The 24,685-nt window shown below is 51.6% G+C and overlaps 6 protein-coding genes across 6 annotated transcripts; 3 read left to right on the top strand and 3 right to left on the bottom strand.

The window, feature by feature from the left end:
* Positions 1–436: 436 nt before the first annotated feature.
* Positions 437–3,305, bottom strand: N7506_008184 (Mechanosensitive ion channel family; the record flags this gene model as incomplete). Its single annotated transcript, XM_056957477.1, has 2 exons — positions 437–2,622; positions 2,687–3,305. The coding sequence occupies 2 exons, from the start codon at positions 3,303–3,305 to the stop codon at positions 437–439; spliced, it is 2,805 nt and encodes a 934-aa protein (XP_056811811.1).
* A 1,963-nt stretch (positions 3,306–5,268) lies between these two features.
* Positions 5,269–11,463, bottom strand: N7506_008183 (protein kinase RIM15; the record flags this gene model as incomplete). The annotated part of the gene is made up of 2 exons (XM_056957476.1): positions 5,269–10,848; positions 10,915–11,463. The coding sequence occupies 2 exons, from the start codon at positions 11,461–11,463 to the stop codon at positions 5,269–5,271; spliced, it is 6,129 nt and encodes a 2,042-aa protein (XP_056811810.1).
* Positions 11,464–13,519: 2,056 nt separating this feature from the next.
* Positions 13,520–15,962, top strand: N7506_008182 (uncharacterized protein; the record flags this gene model as incomplete). Its single annotated transcript, XM_056957475.1, has 6 exons — positions 13,520–13,621; positions 13,701–14,082; positions 14,134–14,549; positions 14,608–14,817; positions 14,871–15,040; positions 15,101–15,962. 6 exons carry the CDS (start codon positions 13,520–13,522, stop codon positions 15,960–15,962), a joined length of 2,142 nt encoding a protein of 713 aa, XP_056811809.1.
* A 238-nt stretch (positions 15,963–16,200) lies between these two features.
* Positions 16,201–18,267, bottom strand: N7506_008181 (GMC family oxidoreductase; the record flags this gene model as incomplete). The annotated part of the gene is made up of 6 exons (XM_056957474.1): positions 16,201–16,253; positions 16,308–16,399; positions 16,635–16,804; positions 16,869–17,742; positions 17,804–17,833; positions 17,882–18,267. The coding sequence occupies 6 exons, from the start codon at positions 18,265–18,267 to the stop codon at positions 16,201–16,203; spliced, it is 1,605 nt and encodes a 534-aa protein (XP_056811808.1).
* Positions 18,268–18,907: 640 nt separating this feature from the next.
* N7506_008180 (uncharacterized protein) lies at positions 18,908–21,282 on the top strand (the record flags this gene model as incomplete). The annotated part of the gene is made up of 4 exons (XM_056957473.1): positions 18,908–19,158; positions 19,211–20,021; positions 20,085–20,282; positions 21,253–21,282. The coding sequence occupies 4 exons, from the start codon at positions 18,908–18,910 to the stop codon at positions 21,280–21,282; spliced, it is 1,290 nt and encodes a 429-aa protein (XP_056811807.1).
* A 76-nt stretch (positions 21,283–21,358) lies between these two features.
* On the top strand, positions 21,359–24,603 carry N7506_008179 (uncharacterized protein; the record flags this gene model as incomplete). The annotated part of the gene is made up of 9 exons (XM_056957472.1): positions 21,359–21,454; positions 21,519–21,881; positions 21,948–22,697; positions 22,776–22,889; positions 22,943–22,957; positions 23,599–23,758; positions 23,805–23,941; positions 23,995–24,159; positions 24,226–24,603. 9 exons carry the CDS (start codon positions 21,359–21,361, stop codon positions 24,601–24,603), a joined length of 2,178 nt encoding a protein of 725 aa, XP_056811806.1.
* Between the last annotated feature and the right edge of the window lie 82 nt (positions 24,604–24,685).

The raw sequence follows: 24,685 nt of genomic DNA, 5'->3' as shown, positions 1-24,685 counted from the left end.
CCTTGGAACCTTGGAAGTAATTGATCTTAAATCAATGACCACCAGCCCTGGAGGGGAGCCTTGGAGGCGGGCCCGAGCCCTGGAGGTCTTCCACATTGTCGGAAGGGAGCTTCTAATCTTCCAAGGTTGGCACATTCAAGACTCCATATAGTAGGACTACTTGACAAGACAGGGGAAAGAAGTGTAAGTTGAATTTTTGTTAATGTAATGAAGAACCACCCAACATGCAGTGTATAATAAAAAGGCCGCCAATAGATGAAAGGGTTAAAGACCGATAGAGGGATATATGTATCATAGAAAGACAGATTATGGTCACATCAGAAAATCGATGTCACGGTTGATGTGCAGTTTTGAAAAGAAGGAAATATAACAAGGAAAAGGGAATGACAACATGAGGTATGTGTGTGATCGAGGTTGATCAGTTGATCATTTTAAATCAATTCGGATGTTCCTTCACACCGGGGACGGCGGCCGGAGGGGGTTGAGTGGGTGAGGCGGAGCGTCCCTGCTCCATCAGGTCATCGCGTTCCTGAGTGACGCTGCTCCGGTGGTGGAAGAAACGATTCCGGCTGAGGGAAGACTGACCACTCCGGAAGCTGTGGGCGTCGGTCGACCGGCGACCTTCGTCTTTGTTGCTGGGAGCGCTCAGGTTTGAGGGACGGCGATGTCGGGACGAGGAGGTACGACTCCGGCGCTCCTCTTCGTCCTCGGCCTCTTCTTGAATGCGGCGCTCCGAGGCCTCACGGTTGGCGGTACGGACCACGTCGTCGATGCGAACACCGCGGTCTTCGAACACGTCTCCCATGATGTCGTTAGAGGCCATGTTAGACATACCCAAGGAGAAGTCGACGTGTTTGCGCTGCGAGATAGATGGGCCACGGGCACGCGCGGTGGCGGTGTTCATGCCCTTGCGGAGAATGGATGGATGACGTGCAGCACTGCTACTGCTGCTGGCGGTGTTTTCAGGCAGGCCACGAGAGTCCTCCGACATGGGAATCTCTTCAGCTTCGATCGGATCGTTCCGGTGGTTGTGAGCTTGGCGCTCATTGCCATAGTTGACATGGAAGGGAATATCGAACTTGGCACCCTGGAGGTTCATGCGTGGGCCCTCGATGCCAATCTCCTGGAGGGCAACCATGAGCATGCAAATAAACTTGTTGCGGCGCTGGAGACGGAGACCCTCATTCTGCCAGTTGGATTTGTAGAAGAACACCACGTTGAGGGTCAGCGAGAAGTTTTCGGTCACCGCGCGCATTTCGGTCAGAATGTTGCTCTGGAAATCACGCTTTTCGCTGCGCACGAACTCCAACAGTCGCTGGCGCAGGGCGTCCAGTTGGTCGATGGAAGTACCGTATTTGATGATGATGGGAACAGCCTCGGCGAGGGCGCCAGATCGACGCTGGTTGAGAATGAAGAGTCCGTTGAGATAGCTGTTGGGCGCCTGCACCACATGGCCCTGCATCTTCTTGAATTCGGTGTACAGCAGAGTGATCTCTTTGACGAAGTAATCATCACCGAGACCGGCGTCTCCGGCGTTACCGTAGATCGTGACACGGTCACCGACATCGAAGGGGTGCTTGACGAACACGAAGATCACGGACTGGAGGAATTCCTGGGCAGTGGCAGAGAAGAGCCAGGACAGAGCCAAGATAGCAGAACCGGCAGACGTGAGGACACCGGCGGCAGAGGTGGAAATGAGCGACAGGAAGACGATTAACACGATAACAAACACAAAGAACATAAACACGTCATCCAGCTTGGACACGACCGAGTCCAGATCCTTCAGGGATGCAGTGATAGACTTGCGCTCACGACCGATGTCGACACAAACCGCTTCCAATTCTTCCATTGAGATGTCCCCGTTCATGTCACGGTCAAACATGGTGAAGGCCGCCTCGGCCTCCTCGCTATCATCGAAGGCGGCTTTCAGGTCACCGCCAAAGACTGTGTCGAAGCCATCCCGCACGAAGGTGCGGTACAAACGGCGAGCCAGGACCTGGCAGCCGCCAGTGGTTCGCAAGAGGGTCAGGATGACCTGGTAAGCGTCGGTGCTTCGTGTGGTTGTGCGACCGGTGACATCGGCCACCACCGCACCGGCCACATCCCCGACGCGGTTTCCGACCTTGTTCAAAGCGCCCTTTGCCTTGCGCTGGGCCACTCCAGCGTAGTGCAGAGGGGTCTTGGTTCCCGTTGGCGTTTCTTTGGGGTCTTTCTCCTCAAATGTATCATCCTTATCCTCAATAGTGGTCCGCGAGAATTCATACAGCTTCGTTAAGCTGCCGATCTGGAATTTGTTGATCTCAATCCGGTCGGCATAGGTTCGGAGATGGAAACTGATGGCGATCAGCTGGATCAAGATCTTCTCGATGAAGTTCAGGATGGTCCAGACAAAGACGACGATGATGATCTTGTTGAGGGTGTTTTCCCAGCTGCGAGTCCCCTTGTCGCCATCGACGTGATGGTTTTTCATGGTGGGCAAGAAGGAGATTTCAATGCCGAGCCACCAAAAGAAGAGCGCCGCATGGATCTCGAGCTGTTTGGCGAGATCGCGCCATTTCTTCGCGTTGTTTGTGAAGATACTCGCAAGAACACCAATGACCGGGGGAGACATTTGCTCACCAGCTATTTGTCCCATCGGTGGTTAGCGAAAATGAAGCTCGTCGAGGAGATGCGAATGGCTCGAAACTTACCCGTCCTGCCCACAGAGTCAACCAGACAATCTCGAGCCAAATGGAGAACCACATCAACTGAACGCCACCTACGCTGGCGTTGGGGAACTCGAGCGCGCCGATCAGTAAGGGAATGAGGAGGAGGATCACCACGGGGGAGATGTAGGTAACATAGCGCACGAGCCAGCTGGACTGGTGCAGCTTCTTCACGAAGACCGCGATTTGCGTGTTAGGCTTCTCGGGGGGCTTGTAGATGGCGGCCTTCTCGTGTAGCGGGTTGGTGGCCTCGTCAAACTCGTCGACCTGCTCAGAGCGACGCGACCGGGCGCGGTTGATGGAATTGCGGTCGTGTTCGTCCTCCGGTTCGTGGGTGGAGCGGGTCGTCATGCGCTCGGCTTGCAGACACATGAGATCATCTTCGAGACGAGTGGCCTGCTCTCGTCGCGCCGAAGGGGTCCGCGGGGGCTCATCGTCGTCCGGGGCATGGCTGGTGTCGACTCTGAGGCCACCCAGGCGCTCATCGCGATCGATGGGCTCGGTGACGCAGGTTCCGTCATCAGATGTGGGCGACACGTCCGAATCCTTCCGTTTGTCCTTTTCCATGAAGGTTTTACGCTCCTCCACGGGGGATGACATGGCACCAGGCCGAAGAATGTGGGTCGATTTCGAGAATGTGGCTCCGCTTTATAGATGAGATAAGAGAAAAAAGAAAGGGAAAGAAAAGGAAGATGAGAGACAGTGGATCAAAGCGAAGGTAGGGATATTGGGTATAGAGTGATAGAGACAGGCGAAAAAAGAGAAGAGCCGAGGAGAAGAAGAGAAGAAGAGAAGAAGCTCTCAAAATGGGTGACGATCGAGTGAAACCTGGTGGAGACGCCAGTTGAGTCTGGGCCCTTTGCGATTGGGTTTCGGTGAATTTGACGGTATAATTATAAAAGTGGATTGGAGTGCTACAATATTATATTAAAGTATTCCAAGGTTATCTCTGGTGCATGATGTTATAGCGTTCAGTGGGAGTGTTATAGTTCTTTATACTATATAGTACAATCGTACGGAGTACTCCGTACAACCTTGGAATACATACATGACTCGACACCTCGAACTACTCGCACAAAAGGGACATTAAAATTCGACAACTTTGTGCACTCTTGGCAAAAAGCCTCCAGGGGCCAGTGGCTGTTCTGAGAGGCCCATCACGGCCCGCCAACGGTGGCCCGGTCCATTTGGTGGCGATAGGAGGTTACGTGCGGGAATTACTGCTCTGATGGAGTACCGAGTACTATGCGCACTATGCGTACTATGCGTACTCTGCTGACTCCCTACTCCGTACGGAGTAATAGCGATTCGTACTTCCAAGGTTGGCCTTTGCATAAACTGGTAATCTTGAAATCTTGGAAATATCGAGATCTACGGCGCCACCGCCACTTAATACGCACCTGCGTCAACGGAGGTGGACTCTATATATAGGCTGATATACTCAAATTTTGTCTACGTGAGACAGTCTAGAACTATATCCACTCTCTCTCTTTCTCTCTCTCTCTTCATACACTTGTATACCACCCCATTTTTAGCCGGACTAACGGGCTGTGTGAAGCATTCAAGTTGCTTGGCAGGAAATAACCTTACCGATCCCTTTCAATGCAAGAAACTGTCCAGGTGCACTGCCCAGGGAAATAAGGAAATAAAGGAAATAATGCGCACTGCCTACCAATGAGATCCAAAAGCGTTCGCGTCGCCAGATTCTTGGCAGACTAACGATGCAGACCAACCCCCGCCTGACTGAAGTGCGTGCGTGGTGACATGCAGTATTTATGTACATTTACTCTGGTCTCCAGTGCGCCTGTGCCGTCCGTGAAAAGGTTGGCTTGTTGATCCCCATTTGACAGCACCCCCGTGGACCACCTGGGCATTAAGTCATGTCGGGTAAGATCATCGGCCAATCGTGTCTCCGCGGGATCCCCTTAATCAGTAACCTTCCACGGGATACCAATTATGGAGTGCACCACCGCCCTAAGTGGACCTCGCTATGCGAGCGGGAGGTCGTCCCGAGGTCTTCGCTGTCAATGTACAATGTGCCCACACGATCTTCCCCAACCTTTGGAAAGGAGAGCACAGACTATGTAGGAGCGTCTATGCTTGTAATACTGCATACGCGATACAGAAATTAGGTATTATCAAATGAGACCGAAAACCTTGGAAAGAAATATACTAGGAGAATGAAGAAGCAGCGTCAAGCTGTGATTTTGATTCCAGTCACATGAGGGAATGAAGCACAAAAAAACCATCGCCCGAAAATGCAGATGGTTACAACATCGAGATAAAAGCGAAAGGGGGAAAAATAGACCGGAACGCCATGCTCCAAAAGAAAGCCAGAGAACATTCAAACATAAGAGACGTGAGAGAGTGGATATGGGAAAGGTCGCAAAAGATGGGATAAGTGCTCGGAGCAATGATTGCGGCACAAGTGTACAGGGAAGGAAAAGTAGGTGCTCATCAATATGTAGACAAGAATAGAATGATATCGCGAGTGACGAGGGTAACGGACATCGCTCTTGGCTGGAGGGCATCGAGCATACCGTCTATCTCTTGAACGCAAGGCTCAGGTCCGATCGATGGCGTTCCGATGGACGGGGGTCTGCTCCGGATCAGGGTCCGGGGAGGGGTGAAGAGGTCGCGGCGTGGCCTCGGAGTCTGGAGTAGGACTGCACTCAGCGTCACGTCCAGTAGCGGCATCCGGGGTCAAGGAAGTGCCCGAGATCTTGACTTCCGGAGTGATTGGACCTGTGGATTGAGACGTCGTGTCCTGAGGCAAGTCCCAAGGAGGTGTGGTTTGACCTTGGCCCAACGTTCCTGGGCTGGTCTGCGAAGCACGATTGTAGGGACTTCCGGAGTGGATTGAAGTATCTTGGTGGGCGAGAGATGGTCTGTGGGGTGAAAAGGGTCCGCCAGACACTGGGGGAGAATCCCGAGGACTGAGTGGCTCTTCGCCCTCCCATTCTTCGGGGATGCTCAGAGCCTCGAAGCGATCCCCGAGGCTCGTGCTGGCGGGAGAACCCAGGGAGCCATCGCTGTCTTCGTTATCGACCGACTGTCCGCCAAGGTTTCTCAAAGCTTCTCTCTCTTTCTTCAAAAGCTCTTCACTCCCGCTGACAACGCTACCTCGGCTGTTGGTTCGCATCATCTCAATCCCCAATTTAGAGCCCGGGCGGCGGTTTCGCGTCGGGGGACTTCGACGTGCCTGGGAGTTTCCCAGTTCTTCATCTTCGTCGTCGCCTGATTCGGCGCCCTCGTAGCGTTTTTTCTCGAGTGACTCTCTTTTGGCGCGAATCCCTTCGCTGGAGCGTTGCTTGCGAGGTGTGAGCCCGCCGGTTGGGTCCATGGCGGCGGGCGCTGAGGCAGTGTGGAGAAGCTGAGGCACGGGAGGGTCATGAGGATCTGGTCCACCAGCATAAGCAGCGGTTTCCTCCGAGATTCCCAGTCCGCCCTGGCCTTGGTCCCAGTCGTCTGAGGTACGGTTGATAATCACTGGCACCTCATCGGATTTGAGTGCCTCCATATCACCGAAAACGCTGCTGCTGAGCGAATCATCACGGCTAGACCCCCGGTAAGAACTGGGCGGGTTGAGAACAAACCCAGATGATGCGGAGCTGGGGCTATCTTCGGTCGTCGGCGCATTGGACTGCGTATTGAAATCCGAGACAGGCACAGCTTGGGAGGAATCGTAGTCTGCTGGGGGGCCCTTCCACATGCAGAATTTCGATAGTGCTTCAGTTAACTTCGGCAAGGTTGGCGGCTTCTGGATCAGGGCATCAAAATTGTGGTTCTCTGGTAAATCTTTCAAGTAGCCCGTGACAGCGATGATAGGGGTGTGCCTGTTGGCGCTGCGCGTCTCTCGCACCATTCGAGCAAAGTCAACACCATTGACTTGAGGCAAACGGTATTCAGTCATGATGATATCGAACTGAACCTCGCTCAGAGCGTATCTGACGGCTTCTGCGCCATTGGTTACTGTGATGGTCCGGCATCGAAGTTTTTCAAACAATCGTTCCATGACTAGTCGCGAGACAGGATGATCCTCACAAATCAGTACGTCCAATGGTCGGAAGAAAGGCCCTTCCATTATGTTGATCTGTGATAACCGTCGAGAACTTTGACGGCGGCGTTGAACCTTTAACAGTGCTTTGGTGCGTGGGTCCTCATTGTCAGACGACGAAGGTGAAATGTCGAAGAGTTGACTCCTGCGTTTGTGGTGGTGTGGTACAAAAGGTTCTTTGGAGAACGATGAGCTGTCCCCGTCTTGTGAGCCAATCGTACGCGAGCGAGTCCTACCAGCTGGGACGCTGCCATGTCTTTGGCTATGGGGCATCTTCTCGGGGGAGTGGGTCGGGATTCGATGGGTTTTGACAGGGGAAGATGCGACTGAGCCCAGTCTCAGGTTCGGCATACGACCTTGATCGGCAGAAGAAGGCTGGAATGTCCCACTTGATTGGTGGGATGCCGATGAAGAGCCGGAGGTCTTACGTCGCTCTTGATTGTTCCCAGTGCTGAATTGGACCAGAAGAGGCGAAGAGGGCTGGGAGGGTCTGCTTGGTGACGAATTCGTCTGGCTGAGTCCCGAGGGGGAAGAAGGACGATTGTTGCCCTTGTTCTGCGACAAGGTTCGCTGAAGTGACATTGGAAGTGGGCTTCCCTCCAAACTTGGCTGCGCAGAACTGACAGGTGTTTGGGCGGTTGACGGGGGATTGGACTGTCGATGCTGTGCTTGCAAGGCCTCTTGCCGCATCTTTTGGATGACGTCTTTGTTAGCCTTCTCCAACATTGGTAGGTTCTTGAAATTGAAACTTCCAAAATCGTCGGCCAACGCTGGCTCACTCAACCTGCGACTTCGCGAGTCCCGAGCATCACGAACGTGAGGCGGGATATGGAGTGGCATCAAAGGCCGTTTGCTTGAGTTCACCTGAGATCGAACTTTGAAAAGCGCGTCGTGAGGACGGTCTGGGCCAGCCGCGACGGTGGGTTGCGGCGAATTTTCCTCTTCTAATTCCTCTGCAAACGATTGAAGAGTAGCGCCACGGGAGTCGAAGTACTCTGTGTCTTCTGGGTTTTCAAGATTGGGAACAAATTGTGCCTTGTCTTCCAGTAGCGTATCCCAATTGATATCAGATAACCACGGGTGACTGCAGATCTCGGCACCGCCGTTGGCATATTTCTCGTCAACATTAGCCCCGATCCGTTCGCGCGGGTTGAGGGTCATAAGTTTGTTCATGAGGTCCAGTGACTCTGGCGAGGTGAACTCTTCGGGGTCGTCTGGCCAGTTGATGCGGCGATGTAGAATGTTTTCAAAAACTTCATCCGGTGTCTCTGCGTTGAACGGTGGATACCCAAAGATAAACTCAAACATAATACACCCCAAAGACCACCAGTCACTGATCTCATCCTGGCCAATACCATTAATGGTTTCAGGGGCCAAGTAATCGGGTGTTCCCACAAATCGGCGGTCGTGATCTTCCGGGTCGAACAGGGCCATTGCCGGGGGCAACATGCCTTGCTGAGGAGGAGTGTTTTGTGCGATGGGGTTGCTGAAGGTGGGGTGCAGAGGCTGGAGGCGAGGAGACTCGCCGGCCTCACTCTGGCCCTCTTCCTCGACCATGCTCGTTGAGAATATGCTTGGTGACGACACAGGAGGGTCATGAGCATTGTCGGTGAGCGAGAATGTTCTAAACATGCCGTTGAGGCCATCGCTCCCCATGCTATCGCTGCGATACCCCGAGGCTCGACGAGAGCTCTGACGACTCAACCCACTTTGATTGAGGCTGAAGTAAGACGGCTGGATGGCGTTGGCAGACACATCGGGCGTGATTAGTGGAGTCGAGCCCGGGGAGGAGCTGGCCTGGAAATCAAACGAAGCAGACCGAGAAGACGCGATCGATATCGCACGGGGGAACGAGCCCTGTTTAAGCAGATCCGGGGCGGATTCATCGGGGTTTTTCAACACACGCTTCTGGCGACCGACCAACCCCATACGAGAGAGTCCAAAGTCGGTCAGCTTGAGATGACCCGTTTGATCAATGAGAAGATTGTCCGGCTTCAAGTCACGGTGTACAATGCCTCGGTTGTGTAGATGCTCAACACCAAGAACAACCTCTGCAATGTATTTCTTGGCCCAATCCTCCGGGAGGCCACCAAGAACCTTGACAAGGGATGAGCAATCTCCTCCATTGAGATACTCCATCACTAGATAGAGATACTCCTTACTTGAGAAGGTCCAGTAGAGCTTCGCAACAAAGTCGCTCTCTCCCTGCCACATCATGATAGCACGCTCGGCCTTGACGTTGGTGACTTGGTTTTTGGCAATCATATCGGCCTTTTTCAAGACTTTCATGGCGTAATACTCACCCGTGGCTTTCTTCTTTACCAGGTAAACACTGCCAAAGGCACCTTTGCTGATGGGCTTGATGATTTCAAAGTCCCTGATTGACAACGGAGCAGGCCGAGGTTGTTGCTGGCTTACTGAAGGGAGGCGTGGAGATGGTGGTGGCTTAGCAACATCCGAGGATGTAGCCGAGGACTGTCGGCGGTGATGCCGGCAGCTGTGAGCCAATTCACTCGCATATGTGGACGGGGAAACTATTGGGGATGGTAAGCTATCACCGCCGCTTGACATTCGAGGTTTGGGCATGCGCAGCGGGGAATGCGGACCAGAGACTCGGGCAGGAGAATGCTGTCGTCGGGGAGAGCTTGACAGACCGGGAAGCACCAAGCTTCGACGCTTTCGATCAAAGCTTCTTTCCGAAGATGGGGAATCTGTTCTCATGCCTCCCGGGAAAGCAGAAGATGGCAGGCTGCTGTCACTGCCCTCATCGGCGTCCATTTCGGCCAAAGAGAGAGCTAGTCGAGAGGGCTGGGATGTACCCAGAAGACCTGCAGCACTCTTGTGGGATCGTGGTGTGGGGCACTCCAAGGGACTGTTGGAACCTGTTGAAACCGCCGCCGATGAAAGTCGACGTTCTGACTGTGAAAGCAATGACCGATCAGGGGAATTCCGCATTGACATGGTCAGTGTAGATGTCAGTCTTCGTGGGGAGGGTGCTGCGGGCTGTGTCTTCGATTGCCATTCGTCAGCTGGTCCAGATGACTGAGAGCCATCCTCTGCGGCATTGCTGTTGGTGTCGTCCGGGGCAATCTGGCTACCGAGAATGGTCTCCTGGGCCACTTCTTCGTCGGACGAACAAGAGGAATCGCTGAGCTGACCTGCAGCTATACGCTCCGCCTTGCTAAGGGCAGCCCCTATGCACTCTTCAACTAGCACAGTGTATTCGATTCGAATCCGCTCCGCGTATTCGACAATTTTGCGATGACGGACAACAGCATCTACCTTGGCCTTGGCGACCTGCTCGGTGTCTGCCGACAATGCAGCTAGGCCTTGCTCTTGCTCCAAAGTAGTACTAGGGGCCTGCCATTGTAGGACTTGGGAGATGCGAGACTCGGACTGCGGTGACAGAGTTCGAAAGTCCTCCCCGTCGGTTCGAATGGTCTCCTTGATCACAGGCATGCTGATCTCTAGTGATGTATCGCACAGGTCGAGAACCAGTTCGACAATCCTCGTCAATGGCCGGCGAACGGTGAAAGAGCGAGGCCGATTCGGTGTTGCACCGGATACTGAATGCTCTCGCGACCGAGGAGGGGTACCCGGTGCGGAGTTGCCGCTTGATACCGGACCAGAGGATAGAGCAGAGCTCGTCGGGGAGGGGCCGATTGCGAGCCCTTTGTACTCCGCCTGGTTAGGGGGCAATGGATTGACCTCAGTGCCGACCAAGGGCCTGCCTTGTCGAATCTCTAAAGCCTCCAACGCATCTAACACTTTGACGATGGCATGGCGGTGCTCATTGAGGTTTTCCTGGGCGAGCTGAACATCCATCTCAGCGCGGTGTTCCTGAAGACACAAGTCGGAATGTTTCTCAAACCACCAGGGAGTGATCTGGCGTTCGCAGATGCGACAGAGGACGGGCGTCGGGGCAGGATGCTTGGATGGATCGGGCTCCGTGGCAGCGGCCTCGGCCAATTGAGTCAAGTAGTTTGCCAACACTTCGGCTCCAACACCCAAAGACTCCACCAGCAACGGCGGTAGATCTATGGTCACCTCTCTCGGCTCGGTCAGTGGCCGTAACATCCACATTGTCTATGATTTTAAGGGTCAGCGGCAGATACAATGATAAGTTCTCAGATATCGTGTTGGGCAACGCACATGGCCTGCTTCTCCATCAGTCCTATCGTAGACCATGATTCCTTGGCCCTCCATATTGAGCACACTGTTGCTACTATCTTCCTCGCATGTCTTCTCATCTTCGTCTCGTTCTCCGTCAACTTCTTCATTGGTGGTCTCGGGCGACGGTTCGGAGGTGTTCCGCAAGACCGAGTCTGGTCCCATTTGCACAGCGAACCGAATGAATCGACTCCGCGAATCGTCTAGTTGCATAGACTCGATCGCATCACGGAACACATCCTTGTTCCCGAGAAGAATCTCTGAAATCATATGACCCTCGACGGATCTAGGAGATGAGCCTACCACCTGTTTCCATGACGGGCTGACCCATTTGATCCGACCCTCGAGGTCCATGTCCACAATAATGTTCAAGGTCTGTTCAGCCGCTTCCTTCAAGTCTTCCCGTTCCTCTCGCATGTCATCACTCAGGGTGCGAACCATCCTCGGGTGGATGTTCCGAGCCTCCTGTCGTAAAGCTGTCACGGCCGGAGGCGCCAGGAATTGTGGGCTGGGGGAGGCATTGCTGGCCATGCTGACTCGCTCGGGCGACCGACCGGGGGGCGCAAGCTGGCGGTAGGAAGGATATCACAGATCGAAAGAAAGGGGGATTGGTCAAATCAAAGTAAGAAGAACGTTCTCGCAGGGCCGTCTGCTGGGGCGCGGGTGCCCTTGATCGAGGTTATTGATTCATCCGTAGCATCAACTGGCCATAGCGAGATTGCAGCTGTTAGGAAGCACGTCAATCTTCCCACCCCGTGATTGCAACCAGCCAATCCTTCAAATGGCTAGGTTCACGGTGTGTTGAGACAACTTCCTGAAACACGTTTTGGGCGGAGGATAACGGAAGCCGTGCTTCTGCGGGGAATGGGCGCGACGACGCGCTGGAAATTGGACGACGTCAACCCCCGATGAGGCTGACCTGACCAGCAGCACTTGAGCAAGATAAAAATCTCGAATGGAGAGGGCTCTGGTAGTTGAAAGAGCAAAAGAAGGGAATATGAGGTTGATGGGGGGGAGAGAGAGGGAGTCGAGGGCGGTGATTGGTGAGAACCTGTGCGTTTTCCTGCACGTACTTCCACGCCTTTTTTTTGTGTATCTTTTTTGTCCTCTTCGCTCTTTTCGGTCGTTTTAATCGTTCTGGTCTTTAATTTACTTTCTTTTTTCCCATTTGATTCTTGTTTTTCGATCGTTACGGGTCTCTCCAATTGCTTGTGGAGAAAGTTCCCTTGCGACTCCAAATCGATGACCCTGGGACATCAACGGCTCGTCCACAGGTACACTGTATATACCACGTACAGCTTACGGGGAATGTCATCACATTCTCCCACCTTCAACTGCTACATAGTTCGTTCCATGGGAGTATACAGAGCCCCCTTCATTCCACACCAAAACAACAGAGACCGTCTGATTGGACCCCGGAAGATGTTCCCAGTTCCCCATCGGCGGCTTGAACATGATCGCGCATATGATGTGGATGTACTTCGTCCGAGTACATCTCGACGTGCAGCAACGTCGGTGAGGTCCTTCAGGCAGGGCAGACTCATGTCTTCAAAGTCGCAGAAACCAGCAAGAATGGCCATACTGGCCATACTGACAAGAGTGACGGAATGGCCGGGAACCACCCATCTTCCCCGGATCTGCGGGGTATCGTCAGCTGATGGAATATTGACTTCGACTGTTTGCGGATGTTTCGCGAGATATGCGCGGATTGGCTATCGGCAGGTCGTTTTCCCACTGATGTGCAGCTCTTGCCGTCTTATACTTCGGCTAAGGTTCGCCCATGTAGTTGTACTTGCATTGATCTACTTTTTGGGGTGAAGCACTTAATCAAGAATTACGTAGCCGTTTCTTGTCGATGATATACCATGATTCATAGCTTCCAGGGTGGAGAGCTGTGGAATTCCAAAATTGAGACAGGGTTCTCAGTTCCAAGGTTGGAAGCTCCTGTTTGGGATGAAAGAATGGGTATGATTATGGGAAGGTTGGAGGTATATACCCCCAACCCTAGCCATTTGCTGGCGGAACGGAACCCCGTCCTGGTGTGGCAATACCTCACGATACCTCGATGGATGATTTTCCCAATCCAGTCATGTCTGAAGCTTCCAGGTGGAATCGGGAGCTGAATGGTCTCCCGAATACTTCGAAGTAAGGACGATAGTCTGCATGGCACACCGAGGTGTACGTATACATGGTCTGTATCTCGACTGTGGGAGTCTTCGCGACCTTAGAATCTGGAAGGTTACTCCCTACAGGGTTGGGCTTTACCGAATATGAACTTGGGATTCTGTGAGTCCACATGGTGATAACGCGAACAACCTGGAAAGTCCATGGGATGTCACGGCAACAGGAAGTAGCCTTGGGGAACTCGGTACTCCGTGAGCTCCGTTGATATGGTTTGCTTCCTGAGGCATCATTATTAAGGCTTTAAGGCTGTAAGGCTGTAAGGTGTCAACGACATGCTTTGTAATGTCAAATCGACAACCCAGATCTCCATACATCCAAATGATGTCTGCCTGTCGCCTGAGACCAGGCCCTGGAAAGAGGAGAAACAGACTGCAAGACTTCAATTTGCCCCAAACACCGAGCCATGACCACACCGGCTGCGGCAGATGAGCCTGCAAGGCGAAGGCGACCGGGCAGAAAGTATACGTCCCGAGCTTGCGAGGCTTGCCGGCAGCGAAGAGCCAAGGTAATATAAAACTCCAGCGCACCCCATGGACAACTACCTAGGAAACCACATAGGTAAGCCTTCGCTGACACATGCTTAGTGTGATGGGGCTCGGCCATCTTGCTCCCGGTGCCTGGACCGTGGCGTTCAATGCGAGTACTCCACCGCAGAGGATGGACGGCAACCAGCGCCAAAGTCTTATGTGGTTATGCTGCGAACCCGGATTGGGTTGCTGGAGCGGGTGTTGCATTCCCACGGGATTGATCCCGATATTGCCATTCAAGCAATCACGGCAAAAGATGAGCCTGACCACGAGCTCGACCAAGAATGGGCCCCGGCCTCTTCGAAGATCGATGAGGATTTGAGTGCCACCTTCGACGGGGCCTTAACGCTGGACGAGTCATTGAATTTTGATCAGGATGGCGAGGTGCGATATTTTGGACCGACTAGTGGTCGTTTACAGTTTCGATCCTCATCGCAAGGTAAGTCGATGATGCAGTCGCGCACACATGCACTGCGCTAATAATTTCCAGACCCGCCGAGTGAGAGCTCACATGGGCCAGAGAACCCTTATACCAGAGCGTGCGAAAGCCAGCCTAATCTTTGTTCAGACCTACCAGAAGATGACTTGGTTCTGGAGGGACTCAAACCCCATCTGATCGATTTGTATTTTGAGTGGGAACAGCCTTGGTTCCAATTAGTGAACGAGACACTATTTCGCGACTCTATGAGAGACGGCGGAAGATACTTCAGCCCTCTTTTACTTTACTCTATCCTTGCCGTAGGATCACGATACTGCGATCGCATCGAAGTGAGAACGGATCCGAATGACCCAAACACGGCGGGCAAGATGTTCCTTGAGCGAGCTGAGAGCATCATTCAAAATGACCTTAGGTGGCCTAAAATCACAACTATCCAGTCCCTAGCGATTATGGGGATGGCCTATATCGTGAGTCTAATCAGGAGAGACACGTCTCAACAGCCCTCTTCGTACTAATATCTCACAGGCAATAGGGTCCGATGCTGCTGGATGGCTCTACCAAGGCTCGGCTAATCGGCTGGCTCTGGACATGGGGTTAAATATGGACCCTTCGGTGCTCTCAGGAGCAGTGGCTCTCCCTGTTGTCGAGATCGAGCTGCGCAGGCAAATATACTGGGCCCTGTATTGTCACGACAAATTGTCTGCAAGCTACACCGGCAGGGTATGCACTGTATTGGTACGTCAGAAAATGGACAGGCTCCTACTTCTAAATTAACGATTTTCGCCCAGGAATCCCAGGGTGTCGTTAATAAACCGTTTCCCTTATGTGCTTCGGTCGACCATCTTCCCTCCTCCAGCGGGAATGGCGAATTACGAGCGGCCTCGCCGAGAGACGTAGTTCAACTACATAGAGCGATGATTGACCTGTGTCGCATATTCGAAAAAGTGCTTGTTTCGTTGTAAGTCTACATTGATTGTGATACCCACCTCGCAGTGACTGACATATGGGATCCTTCAAGCTGGTCACCAAAGCCACTCCTCCAACCCAAACAGCGCTCCGCGTGTTTCGAATCGTGTGTGCTGGAACTCAAGACTTGGTACTATGATCTCGCCGCAGAGCTCAAAATTGATCGTCCCTCGGGACCCTCCAACTTCCCTCACACCTACAGCCTGTGCATGGTATACCACACCGTGTGCATGATTCTTTGCGTGCCGTTCTTGAGCAACAAACCTGATTCAAGCCCTGGTTCTGATACCACTGAGGCCCACGCAAGGCAAGCCGGCACTGAGAATACATCCCAAGACACACGTGAACGCAAAGCAATGACGATATGCGCCAACTCAGCTCGGGCAGTATGTATTGTGGCCCAAAAATATAGACAGAAGTTTGGCAGTTTCAAACTCAGCCCCATTACACCGACTCACTGCATTCTTTCGGCCGCTTTGGTCATCATTGAGAAATATTGCGTTGATCCCAACAAAAGGGGTATAACAGGAGCTCAAACCCCCCGAGGTCCATCAGCACAGACCGCAGTAGGTCTTTGCCTTCAGGTCTTGCGCGAGCTGTCGACATCCTGGAATATCGCGAAGCGCATCGGGCGAAATCTGGAGAAATTGTATTGTCGGCGGCTCAACTGCGACATTGACCATATGCCAGCGGCTCCGTCGCTGGAATGTAATATCCCTTGTGCCATTCCACCTCAACAGGCAGATCTCAATGTTTGTGCTGGGTACATGACGCCACAGTGTGAACCGAATCCCTCTCTCTTCGATCCAAATGATCTACATATTCAAAACACGCTGCTGACTCCCCCTCTACCACCAATGTCAATTGGTTTGATGCTCCTACCCCAAGGGAAAGTATCCACGAAGACCAAATGAACAACATGGGTGGATTTGGGGCGATTCCTAACCATAACGAGCTGTTTGTTAACAATCTGGGCTTTGCATTCTCTGCCGATTCTCTGCCGAGTGATTATACCATGTTTGATACCCTCAACCAAATGTATTCCGAGAATATGTGGTGACAATACAAATAAAAGGACTTCCTTCCATCTCTTTCCATTTCCAGCAACATTCTTGTCACTTAGAGTTGCATTTGGCCGCAACCCGATGTTACTTACTGCGGTCCACCAGAGATGATATCGGCGGCAATCTTTTCCGCCAGCATGTCTGGAAAATTATGAGAAACATGTCACATCGGAAAGAAAAGATATTGCCGCTTACAAACTGTCGATTGAGGATGGCCTGGCGGAAGTACTGGAAAGGAGCTCGCATCGACAACACGCAATCCTGTAACACCGAAAACTCTGGCGCGACTGTCGAGAACAGCCATGGTGTCACCAAGAACCCCCATTTTGCATGTGCATGCTGCATGATAAATTGTCATAACAGTGTTTTTGACTAGGCTCAATATCTCAGTGTCGGTTTGATAGCCAGAGCCAGGAAAGTATTCCTGTCCGATGATCACAGGTGCCATTGACAGGGCGCGAAAAACGCCCCGAGCGCGCTTGTATGCTTCAATTGCCACCTTTTGATCAGTTTCTGTCTAACCAGTTTGGATTTATCGTCGGCGGATCCGCCATGTCGGCTGAGCGGATAGTGATGTTCCCCCGTGATGTTGGAGCCACTAGCACTCCAGCAACGGTGGCATACTTGCCGTTTCGAGGCTGCTCGGCGTACGGATCTGAGAAGTTCCCTTCAAATGCAGATCCTGCAATGTACTGAGTGGACCTTGGAATGAGCGTTGTACACTGGATTCAAAGAAAATTAAGGCGGTTTTCCTACCTCGACTTCTGGCCAATCACTTGGAAACCATGCCAGATCCTGCTCATTCATGTCGGAAAATTGAGAGCGCGAAGCTTTTGGCAGTTTTTCAAAGGCGATGTAATCGGTCGATGGATTTGTTAGAATCCCATTTCCTCCGAGCAGCCACATTTCCACCTGTACGAGCATGGATATGAGGTCGTTATTCAGCATTCCCAAAGTTGGCACGTTGACTTCATATGAAGGCCCGAAAAACACATGATCCCACATATTTTGACCAACGCCCGGCAGATCGACGACGAGGTCAATACCGTGTGCATGTATAATCTCGGCCGGACCAAGACCAGAAACCATCAACAGCTGCGGGGATTGGAATGCACCCGCGCAGATAATGACTTCTCGCCTTGCACTGAGAATGAATTGGTTTCCTTGTTCAACGACAACACCAGTGGCCCGGTGATTTGCATCGAAGATAATCTTCTTCGCCATGGCGAACTGATACACTGTCCATGACCCAAACCTGAACCCTGTTTGAAGGAAAGCAGACTCGGAACTACTTCGCGATGCATCTGCTTGCTGGATCGTCATGGCGCAATATTGATGACCCATGAGACTACCACTGTTGAAATCTTCCACTTCTTCAATCCCAACTTCGCTCATGCCTCGTTTCACCCAAGTGGAAAATGGGGTGGCATACTTCGGGTACGATACTTGCACCGGCTGGCCATCGTGGTCAAAGGAGGTTGCGTTGAAAAGTGGAGTCGCGTTTGCAAACCGAGTTCCAAACGGAGGTGAGAACGAGACGGTTTTCTTGAAGTAAGGCAGCACGTTGTCGAACAGATAACTCGAATCATTGACAAGTTCTGCCCAAACTTCCAACGACTGTTTAGATGGCCTGCTCAGAGTCTTGTGGTTAAATTTCTCATGCAATATAAATCCGGACAGCACGATCTGACCTTTGGTATATCATGAAATTGGATGCAGACCTGGCAAGCGTGAGATGACAGTATGCGAACGGCTGGAGGGTCACTCACGATCCGCCCAGGCATTTACCCCTCGGGTAATGTATATCACGGAAGTTCGCACCAGGCGCTCCATGCACCATGAAGCCCCAATCGATCGGTGTTGTAGTTCGGACATCTGCACCAGCTCCGAGACTGCAAGCTCCTGGCACTCGGGCTAATGGGTACATGTACTCATAATAGCCACCCGCCTCAACCACTGCCACTTGATACTGGTGCTCCGCGAGTCGTGATGCAATAGTGAGTCCTGCTGTACCCCCTCCAACGACAACATAGTCAAATGTGGCATCTCCAGCGAGGCGTCCGTGAGATCTAAAGCGCGTTTTACCTTCCGATAAGCATGCAAAGAAGCAGCAGACGAGGAGTGACAGAGCCGTAAGCTCGTTTAAACGAATCATGGAGGGTGTGGGAGGAGACTAGAGAGAACCTCGCGCAATCCTCATTTTGATGGAATTGCCGCAGTTGCTCCTGCCACATGTCGACTTGAATGCACTTTCCTTTCTTGGATCGCCAAGGCCGGCAACTTCCCAAAAGAAAGATGTCAATCACCTAATATCCAGCGGGCCTGCATGATCTGGACAATGTGCGCTCTTCGTGTGTTCGATGACTATGCTGATATGGTTCTCTCAGTCTCGATATTGATCCGCGATTCAGATAGTCCAGATGGCTTGGTCATCATCAAGACCCAAAGGCTGTCAGATGAAAATCTGTGGCAATCGACATATTGTAGTGGCAACTTTTGTCTTTTGACGCCTATTGTGATTTGCCCCATTTCGGATCCTAAATCCGTTCGCTTCTATTCTCCGCAATGTGACCTCGTGTTGCCACTGATGTGCGACTGTGGGAGAGATTTTCAATCAAGATGTCCATCTGTATACCGAAACTCGTGGGCCGTTGAATGAGAAGGCAAAGTGCCACTGGTTAATACTTGTGAGTCGCACTGTCTGGATCTGCCGTTCAAAGCTCTGTGACCAGCGAGACATTGCCCATCTGAGATATCAACAGTGACAATAGCTCCTACATCAGTTGAGCAAGAAAATGCCAGACTCCCCATCCTCGTCCCAAAATTCCGAGGTCAACCGACTGAGCCCTGCCCGGGAAGAGGAGAAGAAGCACCCATTCGGAGATGGAACAAACCACGAGGAAGATCCGTTTGGTGATGAACAGAATGGCGAAATCAGATACCGGACAATGAAATGGTGGCAATGCGGAATGATCATGATTGCAGAAACCGTCTCTCTTGGGATTCTGTCGCTCCCATCCGCCGTTGCGGTGTTAGGCCTGGCTCCGTGCGTGTTGCTCGCTAAGACTCATGGTCAGAAGACGCTGATAACCTTGCAGGGCTGTCATTCTGATAGTTGGACTCGGTGCTGTTGCAACCTGGACTGGCTACGTTATTGGCAAATTCAAGCTTCGATATCCGCAGGTGCATAGTATGGCGGATGCTGGAGAGGTCCTCTTTGAGCCAATCGGTTTGGGCAAGTTCGGTCGGGAGTTCCTCGGAACGGCTCAACTGCTGTTTCTGATATTTGTGATGGGAAGTCACCTCTTGACTTTCACGGTGATGATGGATACACTGACAGACCATGGCACCTGTTCGATTGTGTTTGGAATTGTCGGCCTGATAGTCTCATTTATCTTTGCCTTGCCTCGAACACTTCTCAAGGTGTCATGGCTTTCTATTGCATGTATGTGTCTTTCTTCAACTCGGTTTTCAAATTATTTACACTTGCAACGCAGCGTTCGTCAGTATCATCGGTGCGCTACTGGTCACTATGATCGCTATCGCGATTCAGCGCCCGGGAAACGGCAAGATCGAGGCGACGACAACGACCAGTCTCTCATCAGCGTTCTTGGCCGTAACCAACATTGTATTTGCATATGGTGGGTTCTGATTCATCCCCGGGAGAAAGGAATGCAGCTCATAAACCTCCAAGCGGGTCATGTCGCCTTTTTCGGATTCATATCGGAGATGGAAACCCCAACAGACTACCCAAAGACTTTATACTTGCTACAAATCACAGATACTAGCATGTATGCTGTAGCTGCCATTGTCATATACATCTACGGCGGCAAGGGTGTGCACTCACCGGCACTGAGTTCCACCAAACTTATCACCGCCAAAGTCGCATACGGGATCGCCATCCCTACGGTAAGTTGCTTTGATCAACGGACAGGCCTCAGCAAAAGAAGTCTAATGAAATGAATATCTTAGATCGTTATCGCCGGTGTCATCAATGGACACGTTGCGGCAAAGTATGTGTATGTCCGACTCTTCCGGGGTACTGATCATATGCAAAAGCGGACGTTTCTCGCGGTGGGATCCTGGGTTACTATCACACTGGTTCTATGGGTTATAGCCTGGATTATCTCCGAAGCTATCCCTGTATTCAACAATTTGTTGAGTCTGATCGTAAGTAGGGTTCTAAGCGTTATGAGCTCCACGACTGATAATCTGGGCCTCCTGATAGACCTCTCTCTTTTCAAGTTGGTTCACATGTGAGTTTCCTACGGAGTATATCCATAGACATTATCTTCAGAAAATAGTGACGGGCTTGGACTGACGGGATAACCAGATGGCATAAGTGGCATATTCTGGTTGTTCCTGAATTGGAGACAATATAGCAATTCGTGGCGAAAGATAGCTCTGACGGTTGTTAGCCTCTTTATCATTGCTATCGGTGCCTGCCTGGTGTGTCTCATTGCCCCCTGACTGAATAGAAAGGTCGTACTGACTGCCAATGAGTGTGGCATGGGTCTCTGGGTTTCTGGGAAGGCCATCCACGACGACAAGAGAGGGTCAAGTTTTACTTGTGGAGTCAGATTTGGCTAGAGTGTCGAATCCATCTCCACCGTATCCGTGAACTCGGAAGGCTTTTGTTTTGTTTTTTTTCTTGTTCAAAGCAAGCTAGAGTTAGAGCTTATGACGCAAGGCTTATTGCAGATGCAGCCTTTAAAAAACATCCATTCGATGTAAAATTGGGGGGGTTCTTTTACTACTCGAAGCTATCACAGATTCGGTTCTGTCTTGTCAACTACTTTCTACGATACGCCCGAAGAGGCCCACCACTGAAAACACTGAGCATCGCAGAAATGCCAGAGTGAAATATACGTAATGATGTCGTTAAAAGCAGAGCCTGACCTCGGGAGACATTGGTGAGCCGTGGATTGTTGCCATGACGTTTGAAGTAATCACTTCGGAGCTGCTTGGTGCTCTCGGATTTAATGAAACTTCGTCGATTGTGACCCAATCCGACTATGATAATTTGCTTGCATATCCATTCCGCTCTAATAAGGATCACTCAGTGATCTCGCCCATCCGTGGGATCCTAGGACGTCTTTTTGTTGATGTAATAACAAGTCCCTCGAGCTATGTCTAATAGAGGTACTCAAACTTCGCTTTCGACGACTGATTATGAATCAGCTCGTGAATCCGCCAGTGTGAGGACGCTATTTGGAGAAGATAATGCAGATAATGCATCCAGTGCGATGGAATCGAGCAGAGGATATGTGAACGGGTATGACGATGCCATTCTCAACGGGAAAGAGAACATAATTGTGAGCTGGAGTGGTCCTAATGATCCGGTATGGCATTCATCGCTCGGTACTTCAATCATTCTTCTCATTTCACTCTGATACTCATGTACAGGAAAACCCCCGCAACTTTCCCAGGTGGAGGAAGTGGGTAGTCACGATCATGCTTGGGCTCATGACAATCTGCGTCACATTCGCCTCATCTGTATTTAGCACAGCGACTAAAGTGACCGCGAAAAAGTTCCATGTCTCCTCTGAGGTGATGGTTCTTGCTGTCAGCCTCTTCGTCTTGGGATTTGCATTCGGTCCTATCATTTTTGGCCCGCTGTCCGAACTCCACGGGAGAAGAAAGCCCATGTTTGTGGGCATGTTTGTCTTTGCGATCTTCCAGATCCCCGTCGCCGTTGCACAGAATCTCCAGACAATCTTCATATGCCGGTTTCTAGGTGGAGTTTTTGCGAGTGCACCTCTCGCGATTGTGAGTCAAACCTTCTCCCTTCTCGTTGATTGATCTGAAGCATCTTACACACCACCTCGAAATCAGGTCTCGGGTGTATTGAGCGATATGTTCGAGCCAGTAGAACGTGGCATCGCGATGTCTGTGTTCGCAGGTGCAACCTTCGTGGGTCCAGTTGCTGGCCCGATTGTGGGTGGATTTGTGGTGATCTCATTTCTGAGCTGGCGCTGGACCGAATACATCACGGCCATATGGGCATTTGCCTTCTCGACTATCGGATTCTTTGTCATACCTGAGACATTTGAGGAGACCATACTCTCACAGCGTGCCAAAAGGCTGCGGATTGCAACCGGTAATTGGGCTTTGCACGCTGAAGCAGAAGAAAAAGTGGTCAGCTTGCAAGACATTCTGACGCGTTATATTTTCCGACCATTCCAGATGCTAGCCCAAGAGCCAATCCTCCTCCTCGTCACTCTTTATGTTGGGTTTATTTATGGCTTTTTGTACCTTTGCTTCGTGGCCTACCCGATCTCCTTCCACGAGGAGCGTGGATGGGATGAAGGAGTCGGTGCCCTGCCGTTCATCGCCGTCATCTGCGGCGTATTTGTTGGGTGTCTCATTATTGTGGCCTTTTCTGTGACACGCTATCGAAACATCATTCGCCGCACGGGGAGTGTCAATCCCGAAGAACGCCTGATTCCAATGGCTATAGGAGGCATCTTTTTACCGATAGGGTTGTTCTGGTTTGGGTGGACATCAAATCCGCACATCACATGGGTTCCGCAGGCCGTCTCAGGAAGCTTTCTGGGGGCAGGAGTACTGTTGATCTTCTTGCAGGTAAGTTCCAAGGTTCTTGATCTGTTAGGGGGCGCATGGCCCGAGTATTGTGGGTCATATCCCTAACGAGCCTTCTAGGGACTCAACTACATTGTTGATGTATATCCCATGTATGCAAATTCTGCGATAGCTGCAAACTCGCTATTTCGATCTCTGTTGGGAGCTGGATTCCCATTGTTTGCCTCCGCGATGGTAGGTGACTTTCCCTTGTTTCTCATATCAAGCTGACACTAATCAAACGTCAGTTCCATAACCTCGGCGTGAGCTGGGCAATGACTTTGCTGGGTTGCCTCACAACCATTTTGTTCCCCGTTCCGATTGTGTTCTTCATATATGGCCCAAAAATACGCTCATGGAGCAAGTTTAGTATCAAGTGAGAATGCGCATGTCTAGACAATTCTCCGGTTGTGAGCTCCGAAGCCTCTGAGACGGTACGCACAACTTTCAGGTCGCTCAAATAAGATCGCTCAAATATGACAGTACCTATTAAAGAGCCACCCCATCACGCCTGTCTCAATGAGGCAATAGAGGAAATCAGATTTTCACTTCGTGCCGGAGACGTGACTTTGGCTGTGAGGCGGCGCTTGGCGGCGTTTCATGTCCCGCTGCAGCGTTTCACTTTAGTGGCCTTGTAATCTTCACTTCCGCGGTCCGGTGCCTCCTTTAGAAGGATTCAAAAGGCACGAGGTCCCTAAAATAGACCAGAGACCACAGGCTACTCCGTATTATGCAGTATGCCCAGGCATTTGACAAATTTGCCCCATGGTAGTTTAGCGTCGCGCGCTGTCACCTGCGAGATTGTTTATATCAAACAAGGGCCAGTTTCACCTGGACACAAGCTCCGTTCCATATCCGGCAGGGTACTTTCTGATCAGATGGGAGTATATAACATGCAATGAAGAGGAACCTCAACCAGGTCCCAAATGCCCCTCGTCGCACATATCTGATCACAATGCGATCTTTTGCCTGGTTAGTCTCACTGCCTATGGTAGTTGAAGCTGGTGAAGTTTTATGGAGCGGATTTTTCAATGAATCTGCAACAGTTGCGAACTTTGACAATTGTATGTTGAATGCGAAACCTGGGATGATCAAGCTCTGACGTGCCAGGGTCGTGGTCTAACCAAGTTGGTGACTGGCAGTGGTATATCCATGGGAGCGCAGCTACCGAAAAGTACCTCGGCCTTTCCTCAGATTACAAGAACCCAGCCGATAGTCGCGATGAACAAGGAATTCGTATCACAATTGTAAGTGCTAGGCCAAGGCCACTATCACAAGCCCATGGGCTGATTGCAAGCAGGATGGAACGTCTTTCTGGAATGGACAAACCATGGAGCGATCGGAGATCATACCCCAGACCAAAGCAGATCTGGGAAGCGGCCATTTGTTCTATCACTTCTCACTGAGCACAGCAAAGAACAATGCCCCCAACCCGGCATTTGAACACCAGATTGCCTTCTTCGAGGTACGATGTGCCAACACCCTAGATACCCCCAAGAAGCGAGCAACTGACAAGGCTGTCTTTGTATAGAGCCATTTCACCGAACTGAAATACGGCCTGCTCAGCGGGGCTTCGGGTAGTGAAGATAACAAACTCCGGTGGTGTGTTGACGGAACCTCGCACTGGGCGACCGAGCTGGAAGCGGGCACATGGTATAATTTTGCCTATGACATCGACTTTGATGCGCAGACGGTTGGCCTCTGGGCATCGAACGGGTCTCACCCCCTGGCGCAGGTTGTGTCCGGCATTAGCGGCTCGACTTCGACGAACTCGGCAGACTGGCACATCGGTGAGTTACGGCTCGACAATGGGGGCTCGAATTCGACTGCGGAGGATTGGTTCTGGTCAGGTATCTTTGTTGAAGAAGCCCCGATCACGGCTGCTATCGCGGGCCCTGAGGCGAATTGAAACGATGAATACTTCGTACTGGCGCTGGATGTCAGTGTTGGTGTGGCTAGGAATAGCAAGTGGTGTAAACAATGCAAACAGT

This window comes from Penicillium brevicompactum (genome assembly GCF_028827555.1).
Source record: "Penicillium brevicompactum strain IBT 35665 chromosome Unknown utg000005l_segment0_segment0, whole genome shotgun sequence".
Classification (NCBI taxonomy): Eukaryota; Fungi; Ascomycota; class Eurotiomycetes; order Eurotiales; family Aspergillaceae; genus Penicillium; species Penicillium brevicompactum.
This window is presented reverse-complemented; position numbering and strand designations above follow the sequence as displayed.